The 11,224-nt window shown below is 50.5% G+C and overlaps 8 protein-coding genes across 8 annotated transcripts; 4 read left to right on the top strand and 4 right to left on the bottom strand.

Annotated features, from left to right (window-relative positions):
• Positions 1 to 182: 182 nt before the first annotated feature.
• MRET_0819 (uncharacterized protein) lies at positions 183 to 1,370 on the top strand (the record flags this gene model as incomplete). Its single annotated transcript, XM_027627446.1, has 1 exon — positions 183 to 1,370. One exon carries the CDS (start codon positions 183 to 185, stop codon positions 1,368 to 1,370), a length of 1,188 nt encoding a protein of 395 aa, XP_027482803.1.
• Positions 1,371 to 1,422: 52 nt separating this feature from the next.
• MRET_0820 (25S rRNA (uracil2634-N3)-methyltransferase) lies at positions 1,423 to 2,511 on the top strand (the record flags this gene model as incomplete). Its single annotated transcript, XM_027627447.1, has 1 exon — positions 1,423 to 2,511. One exon carries the CDS (start codon positions 1,423 to 1,425, stop codon positions 2,509 to 2,511), a length of 1,089 nt encoding a protein of 362 aa, XP_027482889.1.
• MRET_0821 (DnaJ subfamily C member 3) lies at positions 2,508 to 4,073 on the bottom strand (the record flags this gene model as incomplete). Its single annotated transcript, XM_027627448.1, has 1 exon — positions 2,508 to 4,073. One exon carries the CDS (start codon positions 4,071 to 4,073, stop codon positions 2,508 to 2,510), a length of 1,566 nt encoding a protein of 521 aa, XP_027482888.1.
• Positions 4,074 to 4,248: 175 nt separating this feature from the next.
• MRET_0822 (uncharacterized protein) lies at positions 4,249 to 5,010 on the top strand (the record flags this gene model as incomplete). The annotated part of the gene is made up of 1 exon (XM_027627449.1): positions 4,249 to 5,010. One exon carries the CDS (start codon positions 4,249 to 4,251, stop codon positions 5,008 to 5,010), a length of 762 nt encoding a protein of 253 aa, XP_027482887.1.
• Positions 5,011 to 5,125: 115 nt separating this feature from the next.
• Positions 5,126 to 5,671, bottom strand: MRET_0823 (iron-sulfur cluster assembly protein ISA1; the record flags this gene model as incomplete). Its single annotated transcript, XM_027627450.1, has 1 exon — positions 5,126 to 5,671. The coding sequence occupies one exon, from the start codon at positions 5,669 to 5,671 to the stop codon at positions 5,126 to 5,128; it is 546 nt and encodes a 181-aa protein (XP_027482886.1).
• Positions 5,672 to 5,772: 101 nt separating this feature from the next.
• MRET_0824 (GTPase) lies at positions 5,773 to 7,278 on the bottom strand (the record flags this gene model as incomplete). The annotated part of the gene is made up of 1 exon (XM_027627451.1): positions 5,773 to 7,278. The coding sequence occupies one exon, from the start codon at positions 7,276 to 7,278 to the stop codon at positions 5,773 to 5,775; it is 1,506 nt and encodes a 501-aa protein (XP_027482885.1).
• A 78-nt stretch (positions 7,279 to 7,356) lies between these two features.
• MRET_0825 (membrane protein TMS1) lies at positions 7,357 to 8,817 on the top strand (the record flags this gene model as incomplete). Its single annotated transcript, XM_027627452.1, has 1 exon — positions 7,357 to 8,817. One exon carries the CDS (start codon positions 7,357 to 7,359, stop codon positions 8,815 to 8,817), a length of 1,461 nt encoding a protein of 486 aa, XP_027482884.1.
• MRET_0826 (folic acid synthesis protein) lies at positions 8,810 to 11,038 on the bottom strand (the record flags this gene model as incomplete). Its single annotated transcript, XM_027627453.1, has 1 exon — positions 8,810 to 11,038. One exon carries the CDS (start codon positions 11,036 to 11,038, stop codon positions 8,810 to 8,812), a length of 2,229 nt encoding a protein of 742 aa, XP_027482883.1.
• Between the last annotated feature and the right edge of the window lie 186 nt (positions 11,039 to 11,224).

Consider the following 11,224-nt stretch of genomic DNA (forward strand, 5'->3'; position numbering starts at 1 on the left):
CGGGAGACAAGCCGGCCAGATGGCACGAGCGTCCCATGACCTGTGCATTGAATATGGGAACTATGCTCTTGTATTAATTGGGTTCGCGCCTCCACTAGGTTACGTGCTATCTTAAGGAACCGAACGGTCTCGGCTTGCAGAGAGATAAGTTGCAACTGCAGGAGGTCGACATCACCACAACAATGAGTGGAAGTCGGTCACCTTCACAAGATGTGTCTAATATAAGCATGTCTCCTGCCATTTCCCCTTACCATAAGATTCGCCTCGTTGTATACCATACTCTCGCGTTGATTCCTTCGCTTGTGGTCTTGGGAACTACTTTATGGTCGTCAAAAGCGGTCATGCGTCTCTGTAATCTACGTTTACTTTTTCCTGAAACTATCCAAGACACATGTCCACCTGTGATGACGCAAAGTGTCGCCTTCATGGTCATTATGATCGGAGCCGTTTGCTGGTACGCTTCCTCAAAGCTTATCCCTGTCTTTTGGGAAGTTTCGTTTGTCGTTCTCAAGGGTATATGTCTTGTTTTCCATATGTTCACCCGAAGCTCAAGATTCCGTGATGTGTCCCCCTTGTCACTGTCTTTGGGAATGGCGTTTCTTCGCACTCTTGTCGTGGAGCTGCTACGTATATTTGGCCAGGAAGTGAGTACCTTGATTCTCATTGCTTTGGCATGGCAGCAGCACCGTGAAGTGCAACCAACTTTACTTAATACACAAGCCAAATGTTGGACCGGCATGGACGACCCTCGTTTCGTGCTGGCCTTGTGGCTCGGCTGTGGTTGGGCATCGGCGGAGGTGCTGGCCGGATCATACCAGTTGTACAAGTTTGTGCCTTTGTACAGAGCGATGGGACAGCCTGCACTGGATGAAGAAGATCTGCTCTCTGATTATGTTGAAGACAGTAGATCGGAAGATGATGAAGATGGCTCGGCGCTTTCGACTCCTTCATTCAATAAATTGGAAGAAATGACCTTGGATGAGCTCATTCTGATGCGAGAAAAGACAGAATTGGAAGCGCAGCTGGGCGAATACCTGGAAAATGTGCCACCAGCGATCATTACACTATGGCGCCTTGACTCGGTGCTATGGCAGCTAGGGACCTGTTTACTCATGTCTGCTGCAATCGTCCAAGCACAAGGTTGTGCTTCGGTGTTTTATGACGAGACACCCTACAGGTTTGTGCCATTTCCGGCGCTTTCGTCCATGCGTTGGACCTTGATCATAATCGTATTGATTCACACTATATCCACACTAGCTTGGCTCCTTGTCTTACCGCGCCTTGGTCTAACCAATGTCACCTACTCATCGCTTCTTGTGGGTCTTGTATTATTGTCCTCTGGCCTGGGTCGCTGGAATGTATTGAAATAAATGCTGATTAATGTATTCGTAGGGTACGCATAATTTTTGACAGGCAATTGTGATGGCCAAGCGGGGTAAAGGAAAATTGCGTACGGCGCTTGCGAATCACACAGCACGAAGTCAGCAGCGCGCTTATGAGAAAAAGAGGGAGCTAGAGAGGGGAAGCAAAGCAAAAAGTGCGCCGTCTTCTTCTGTGCCCAAGAGAACCGTTCAGCCATTTTTGCGGGATGATACCATTCTCCTCGTGGGTGAAGGCAACTTCTCTTTCACCCTTGCACTCCTCTCTGCACCGTATCATCATCCGCCCCATCGCATTCTCGCTACAAGCTATGATTCGGAAGAAGAAGTCTACAAAAAGTATCCAGACGCACGCGATATCATTCACCAGATCAGGCAAATGTCTGGGGCACACGCTTCACGTATACTTGCCTTCAATGTCGATGCGGGTGCTTTGCACAAGTGCGATGCGGTCACCGGTACCAATAAGAGTGATCAGAGGCGCTGGAGTAAGGTATGGTTTGGATTCCCACATGTGGGCGCTGGGCACAAGGACGAGCATCGAAATGTCTTGGCGAATCAACTCCTTATCTTACGTTTCCTGATTTCTGTGGCGCCGTACCTGACGGAAGGTCCATTGCCTGAAGCTATTCAGGGGAGGAAAAGGCGTGCAGCTAGTGAGGATGACGAAGATGACGAAGAGCCCATCGAAGCGGCCGATGATGAACCTGATGTATCTGCCACATCGGTGCCGCCCAGGCGACAGGGGTCCGTTTTGATTACGATACGCAACGTGGTACCCTATACGCTATGGAATATACCCATGCTTGGAAAGCGATTGCGCGATGTCCTACAGCCCATTGCAGCGAGTGCGCCTTCGCCACCGAAAGGTATTCGGGCTCCGACAGTGTCAGACGTGGACAAGAATGGTGCTCAATACGTCTTATGGCGTAGTTTCGAATTTGTACCATCCAACTGGCCCGGCTACAGCCATCGACGCACGGTGGGATTCGTCGAGGGCTTGAGTACATCACACAATGAAGACCTGCTTCGCAGACCCACTCAGCCTCCGCAGCAAGGACAACCATCTGGGCGCCATGTAGGCACCGGAGAGTGTCGCACATATGAGTTAGCACTACAGCCTGTACACTAAAAGTCAAAATGGAAATCATGCGCGCCTCCGCCATACTGAAAGTGTGCCTGTTGGAAGAATTGGGCGAATGGATGGGCGCCATGAGCGAACATATCCTCGTAGCTGGCATGCTGGCCACCAGTAGGGTCATTTGGATCATCGCCATTATCGTAGCGCTCGCGTAGTTCGGCATTGCCTAGAACACCAAATGCTTCATTTATTTGGGTCATCTTTTCTTGATCGCCACCTTTGTCAGGGTGGTGTTCTCGAGCCAATCGTCTGTAGGCCTTCTTGATGGTGCGTTCATCAGCGTCACGAGAGACACCTAACACCTTGTAGTAGTCCTTTGTCTTGGACTGCTTAAGTAGCTTTTGTGCCTTGACTAGGCGCTGACGTACACTGTGATTCTCAGAGTGCTCGGCAGCTTGAGAAAAGAGACGCACAGCCTCTTCGTAGTTTTGGTCATTCATTTGTTGTTCACCCTTGGCCATTAAAACGTATTCGTTCGACGGGTCCACTTTCTCAAGTTTTTCGCACCATGGCATGGCTTTTCGAATGAGGTCTTGCTCGATGTACGATTTACAGTACAAACCGGAAATCTCATGCAAGAGCTCGCTTCTTGCAGTGGGGTTCGAAATGGCCTCGGGAAGTATGCCCGAAGATGAAGCATCCTGCAAGACTTTTTCCACTTCCTCATAAACGGTAGGTCCGCCTACCTTGGCACCTTTCAAAGCGCTGATGACGGCCGTCCATTTGCTGTCATCAGAGAAGCCACGAGCTTTGTTCAGCGCCTTATCAATCTTGCGAAGCTGCTTGTGCGCACGGATGCATTGCTTGTTTTCGGGATCGTCATGCAGACAGGCTTTCAGATGAGCAAGACCAGCATCTTGCATCTGAGAGTCGCGTGTGCCAAGGATATAGTAGCTGATTAATGACAATCGCAGCTGTAGTTCAGGCGATGGTGACATTCTGGCGAGACGTGCCCAATCCGTGGTGGCCATGTCTAGGTTTCCGCGAGCTAATGAGCATTCCGCACGTTGTTTCCGTGCTGTGATGGAGTTAGGTGCCAGCTTAAGCAATTCGTCTGCAAGTTTTACACATTCATCCGCAGACCTGCTGTGTGCGATTTCTAGCCGCTTTTGCAAAGAATCAGCGCGCTTTATATCTTCATAGAGGTCATTCGCCTGGTCTTTGTCCTTTTCTAAGCTTTTGGCTTTATGCTTTTCCATATTTTTTAGAGTTTTTTGAGCAAGGTCAAAATCGCCCTCACGAAGCTCGATGCGAGCCCGCTGGAGGTATGCTTTGCCAAAGGTAGGGTTATACTTCACGGTCGTCTCGAGATCCTGAAGTGCCGATTTTGTACGTCCAAGCGCCTGATGTGCCGTAGAACGACGAAAATACGTGAGGTACGACTGGGGATCGAGCTCCACAGCATGATCAAAGGCCTCTAGCGCACCTGCATAATCGTAGGAAGTAAGAGCAGCGTTTGCGCGTTTTAGCCAGTCTGAAGCAGAAATCTCTTCTGCCTTCACTAGGAGCAGTGCCAAGAAGGCTAGCGCAGTAAACTGCCATAAAGACATCATCGTGCTTCACCGCACCACACTGGCGTGTGTCCACCTAGAACAAGGAAGTTGGTGGATGCGACACCGTGGCACTTGCGCGCGTGTCACAAAGGCTTGCATGTCGAGGATATAAGCCCCTCCACCGAACGCCCCGACCAACGCCAGAGACATCGGGCGCCACCGACCAGTATCGACCATGTCCGCTGCCCAAGCTCCTCCGCCGTACAAATATCAGGCTGTTTCGACGAGCGATGAACATGAAATCCGCGGTGAAGTGGATCCCGATGATTTTAAGATCGGAGTCACTGTCGAACAGAGTGCGCCTGAAATCCGTGCTATGTTCGTGCGCAAGGTGTACACAGTGCTGTTTTGCCAAATCCTTGGATCGTGCATTGTGGCTGGCGGTATGAATGCTTTTCATGCGATTGAATGGATTCAATCGAATGTCTGGTTCATGATCCTTACGATTGTTGGATCCTTTGTGTCCATGGGCTTCTTATTTTGGAAGCGCCACGAACATCCAACCAACTTGTTCCTTCTGGGTCTTTTCACTGCGGTCGAGTCCATCATGCTTGGAATAGTCATGTCTGCTTTAAATGAAAGCGTGATCCTAAAGGCGTTTATTTTGACGACGTTCATATTCCTAGGCCTTACTTTGTTCACGTTGCAAAGCTCATATGATTTTTCCTCGTTGACGACTTGGTTGTACTGGGGTCTTCTCCTTTTGGTTGGCACAGGGCTTGTTCAAATGTTCTTTCCGTATAACCATGCATTTGAGATGGGCTATTCGCTCGCCGGTTGTGCTGTGTTTAGTGGATATGTCATGTATGACACATGGCTCCTGCAACGGCGCCTTTCACCAGACGACTGGGTCCTCGCGAACGTCTCTCTCTACCTGGATGTTGTCAATGTGTTCATTTCGGTCTCCCGTCTCCTCAATGGGTCAACACAAGAATAAGATTGCGCAGTATAGATTAGGATTTGGATATAATGTATACATAATATAGTACGGATACAGTCATCAAGACACTAAGTAGGTTATATAGGGTATCAAGAGATGTCTGGTGCGGGCCTTAGACCATAAAAGACTCACCACATCCGCAGGCATCCTTCACATTGGGGTTGTTGAACACAAAACGTGCCGACATTCGATCCTCTTTCCAGTCCATTTCAGAGCCAATGATACTGAATAAAGCGCGTGAATCAATCAGGACTTCTACATCATCTTGCTTCACACGCTCATCAAACTTGCCTTCTTGGCCAGGTTCGACGTATTCAAGGTGATAGCTCATACCAGCACAACCCTTGTTCTTTACACCCACCCGAACAAGCTTTGGACCATCACTAGCATGCATCAGTCGTCTCATGTGTTCCACAGCAGTGGGTGTAAGTGTGATGGCAGCCTTTTTTTGTGCTCGCTGTTGAATTCGCTCAGAGACCTTCGAGCGTTTTTCTGATACACTAGTTTTCGGAGAAGGCGATGCTTGACCCAAACGCTCTTTGGTGAGACCGCTTCCAGAGGACAGCGTAGCATCACTGGCTACCATTCGTAGTCCCTGTCTTAAAAGTGGACGAGTTCCATTTTGGTGAATCAGACGAAAAGCAGCAATGCGGAACATGGTTTCAAGAGCCACTTGGACGTCAGGGAGACAGCGTCGCAATCGCGCCACAGCTACGGTCAGCGCCGGCCTTGCCTATTTGTTTAATAATACGAGTTGATTTATAATGTACATCGAGATTGCAGGTGCTTCGCCATGCGGTCTATGTTGAGCTGATGCTTGGCCGAAATGGGGATCACTGGGACAGAGCGGGGCTCAAAAATCATGTCCACGTCTTGGCGAAAGCGTAAGAGTTTTTCTCGTGCATCCTCTTCAGTGTAAGGATTGTGAGTACCACCTAGTAGATCAGCTTTGTTTGCGGCCACCAAAGCCACACGATCAATGAGTCCAGGTCGATATTGCTCCAGTTCCCTGTTAAGAATGAGGACTTCACTTGATGGTCGAGGGTTGGTTGGTCCAAAGTCTATAACATAGACAAGCATACTGCATCGCTCAATGTGACGCAAAAATTCATGACCTAAACCCTTGTTTTTTGAGGCATCCTTGATGATACCTGGCATATCTGCCACTGTAAGACGTTGCATTTCATGTTCATTTCTGTCATCTTGAGAAAACATGTGGCCGTCGGGGCCGAATCGCATGACACCAAAGTTCGGGCTCAACGTCGTAAAACTGTATGATCCCACCTCGGCATCAGCTCGACTTAGGCAACGCAAAAGCGTACTCTTCCCAGCGTTCGGTAAACCGACCAAGCCGATATCGGATGGCTGCTTATATTCCAAGGAAAGAAGTAGCGACTCTCCCGGCATACCTTGCGTAGCAATTTTAGGCGCATGGTATTTCTCTAGTAGGAAATGTGGATTGCCCAGCCCTCCTTCACCACCGCGGGCAAGCAGTATCCCGCGGTCCTCTGGTGGCGTTGGTAGGTCCATGTCCATACACCAGCCGGCATCAGCCCGTATATCTGAGACCTCATAAGGTTCCAAGTTTGTCATGCAGGATTGTGATGCCACTGACGGGACATGGGATTTGTGCTTGGACCACGCTCGTAGCTCACGTAGCAGTTTCTCTTCTGCAGCACGAAAATGCTGCCTTTCATAATTGTCTTCTTCGAAACGTGGGAAGTGTCGCCACACGGACGAGCGCGAAGCAGCGATCTCTGGCGTTTCATCCAAATCAATTGTGAGGGATTTTCGAGCTTGAGGCGAGAAAAGATAGTTCAAGTATGGTTGTGCAGCTGCACTTTTCTCGTTCAAGATTTGCCCGAGACTTCGAACCGTGGTGCCGACAGGAACATGAATAGTTACATCGGTACCGCTTCGTCCATGCAGCCAATCTCCTTCGCCATGCGTACCGTTGGTTGCAGCGACTCGTTTCGAGACACGCGCTAGGGAGTGTATCGTTGGATCACATCGGAGATATACGTTACCTCCTGTGCCGCCGTTTCCACCAGCAGCAGGACCGATTTGTACAAATTTTTCTCGATGGAACGAGACACATCCATCGCCGCCGTGCCCCGCATGAACCTGCACCAGAAGGGTATCAACGAAATGGCGCGATTTACGGTTCCGTCTATAGTCTGCTTTATGCTTCGCTAATGCATCTGTTGAAATGAAGCGCTGGCACCGCGCGCTTTGTATGATGCGTGAGAACACATGTCCGTACATAAGAGTAGGGAAATGCATCTGGATGCTATTTTTATATGCGCGTGTCAGCCACATGTTTTATTTGTTACACGACGCATTATGGCCTGGTTCTTGTTACCATGGCTCATTTCGCCCATTGTTTCATGCTGCACAGTGGCCAGTGTGTCGCTATGTACATCGACGGCCGCATCCATGATGTGTAAATCGTGCAACTGCCAATCCTCCATGGCGACCCGTGTGGGCTATGCCATGTTGTTTTGTTTTGATGCTTTATTGGCATGGATTAGCCTGACGCCCAGTCTTGCTCGATCGATAGAGGATTGGACGTTTCACTATGTACAGGTCAAGTGCATCCGACAGGAAACGTGCATTGGTGTTCTGGCCGTCCACCGAATTACACTAGCTCTTGCGGTGTTTCATGTGGTGCTGGGCCTCATGCTTCTAGAGGTTCGAAACTCACGCGATCCGCGAGCATCGATTCAGAACGGATGGTGGGGACCCAAAATTCTCTCATTGCTCGCTGTGATCATGGCTATGTTTCTCTTGCCGAGTGGGGTTATAGTGGCATGGGCTAACTATGCCGCACCTCTCTTTGCCATGGCTTTTATATTCTTGGGCTTGGTGTTGCTGGTGGATTTTGCTCATACGTGGTCGGAGACCTGTTTGGATGAATGGGAAAGGCATGGTAATGACGTGTGGAAGTACATCTTGGTGGGAACCACTTTGGGCTCGTATATGCTTGTTGCAGTGGCCACGGTATTGCTGTATATATTTTTTGCCCCGTCGTACTGCACGACGAATCGTGCCTTGATTACATGTAACTTACTCCTGGCAGTGCTGCTCACGGTTCTGTGTGTGCACCCACGTATTCAAGAGGCCAACCCACGCAGTGGCCTAGCTCAGTGCAGTATGGTGCTGGCATACATGACTTATCTCCTTGCTTCCGCCCTCATGAACCGCGGCGATGAGCGATGCAATCCCATTGCTCGTGGACGTGGTGAGAGTGCACAAACAACGGCAGCTGTCCTTGGTGCCGTATTCACCTTTGTTGCGATTGCCTATTCGACAACCCGTGCAGCGACGCATTCGCGCATGCTGGTCGGTCAAGCTGAGGGCGAGATCGCTCTGGACACAGAGCCCATGCCTCTGGATGCGACGATTACTACACCGCCGGCACCCAAGAATACCTTGCGTATAGAGGCGATTCGTTCGGCTGTGGCCGCGGGCTCCTTGCCGCAGTCCATCCTAGACGAAGAGCTTCAGACCCAGCAAGGCATGGAGGAGAGGACAGATGCATCAAATGACGACGAGCGACAAGGCACGCGCTACAACTATACCATTTTCCACTTTATCTTTGCATTAGCTGCTTGCTATGTGGCAATGCTGCTTACTGACTGGCAGTCGCTGCATCACGAGTCGACGTCCGCGGATTCGATGACGATGTACATCGGCACTAGCAAGGTATCTATGTGGATCCGCATCATTAGTGCTTGGCTCTGTGCGGCATTGTATGGGTGGTCTCTCCTAGCACCTGCTCTACTTCCCGAGCGATTCAACTAGCTTTGCGCCAAATGGCATCTGATATCCTCACAGCGTCCAAGGCTTGTGCCACATCATGTACACGAATTATATCGACACAGCCTGTGGACATGGCTGCCACGCAGGCAGCCATGGTAGCCTGCATTCGATGAGCGGGATCCGAGGTTTTCTCTTGGATGAGTTGGCCAAGGAACCGCTTGCGACTCACACCCAAAAGAAGGGGCATGTGAATGAGTGATGCATTGCACGATGCATTCGTTGCATAAACATGACTTCCCGGTAATATACCTGCAGCGTGATCTTCTACCATTTTGGGAAGCTCGCGCAACAGAGCCAGGTTGCCTTCTTTGTCTTTGGCAAATCCAATACCAGGGTCGACGATGAGATTCCATCGACGTACGCCTCGGGACAGTGCCTTTGCCACAAGATTGTGAGTTTCCATAATTGTATCATGCACGACACCACCTTCATAGTGTGTAAGACTTGTCATCGTGGATGCATCGCCGCGCATGTGCATAACAACGTAAGGGCAATGCCGCTCCGCCACAAGATCCAACATACGCGTATCGCGCGTTCCACCACTCACATCGTTCACCATACATGCACCGGCGTCCAAGGCATATTGCGCGACCTCCGCACGGTACGTATCGATTGAAATAGGAATATGTCGAGTCGCCGAATCCTGACTTAGGGCGCGGATCAAAGGCAATACCCGAGCCCTTTCCTCCTCCACCGACACTTCCAGACGACCAGGCGCCGTGCTTTGGCCGCCCACATCAAAGAGATCTACTCCTGCTTCTGCCATTTGACGAGCGGTCTTCATAGCAGCGTCAATGTGCATATGTTCTCCGCCATCTGAGAATGAATCGGGCGTAGCGTTGAGAATGCCCATGACGCGCGTTTTAGAGCCCCATGCCCACATGTCATGCCTCACTGGCATGACACGAGACATATCAGCCATGGAGGTGGATGTCAAGAGCGATGCCATAGTGCGTTGCAAAATAGGGTGCACGAACGATGGCGCCATATCGCATACAGGACGTAGGACGAATGCGCGCTCATGAAGGCGCGCATGAGGAATGATGAGGCGATCGCCATCGTTCACAACCAAGTTGTCATACAGGACAATGTCCACATCTACAACGCGGGGGCCATTTCGTGGTACGTGCTCTTTGCTTCGACCCAGCTGCTTTTCAATGTTTTGACACAAGTCCAATAATTCATGTGGCGTTAGAGACGTTTGTATTTTGCAAGCTCCATTCAAGAATCGAGGCTGGTCTTCGTAATACATGGGAGCAGTTTCGTAAAAGAACGATGTATCAACGATTTGAATTTTTGGATGCTGGTCCAGCGCCTGGACGGATGCTTCAATGTAGTGCTTTCGCTCACCCAGATTCGACCCCAGTGCCAAAATAGCTATGTGGGTGGATGGGACAGGAAGGGACACGGGAGGGAGACCAAATTGGGAACGATGGCGCATAACCTCGACACTCGATCGAGATGCATGCATGATGGCACTCGGCTTGGATATGCATACACGAACTTCATCGGCTTGGTGCTGCGCACATACAATCTCCGCCACCTGCGACGCGAGAGACTCGATCGTAAGGCAAGCAGATGCCTGGACGTGAGCATAGACACTATGCGCGATGGCTTCATATGGAGCACAGGTGGCAGGGGATACATCGACGTCAACAATAACACGCTGTTTTCTCTCGCGTTCCCACGAATTCACGCCTAAGATCGCATCAACGCGAAGTTGCTGAATGCACAGTTGATCCAGGACGTTCGCAGTCTCGTCTTTGGCACGTGTTAGTATCATCCCTGCTGCATCTGCATGCAAGAGAGCCCTAGGCAGGCGGATGTGCACTTCTGCATAAGGTGCATGGCATTCATTTAAGCATATGTTCATGCACCCCTCGGCAACTTGGTCCAGAGACGTGCAATGGGTATCTGCAGCAAAGCGTTCCAGCGCGCGATAGAGAGTGCCGTAATTGTGTGTGTGCTCAACATGATCACTTTGACCTGCGCGGCTTACTTCTGTATACAAGTGAGCATCAATGTGAACAGGTTGCGGCACGAATCGTCCCCATGCATCCAAGCCCGCATGCATACGCACCTGGAGATCATGTACGCTGATGCGGTCGGGCAAGGATGGGGTGCGCGCGTGCGTATACAGCAAATGGGAGCGTGGTATTCTCAAAGACATGAATCGCTTGACCGCCGTGCGGCCTAGAAGCATCAAAAGAGGGACTGCTCAAAAGTGCCGCTTGCCAAGCCGCGTCGCCAGGCCACGTCTCAAAGCGTCAAGGCAAGGGTCCCCTTGAGATTAGTAAAACATTGTCATATCGCCCTGCGCTGGTTAGCGGCTGCAGTGGCCGTGCACCCTGAAAAATGAGGTCCAAGTGATTGATTGCACTTCGCTTGA

The sequence above is a fragment of the Malassezia restricta genome, chromosome I (genome assembly GCF_003290485.1).
Source record: "Malassezia restricta chromosome I, complete sequence".
NCBI lineage: Eukaryota > Fungi > Basidiomycota > Malasseziomycetes > Malasseziales > Malasseziaceae > Malassezia > Malassezia restricta.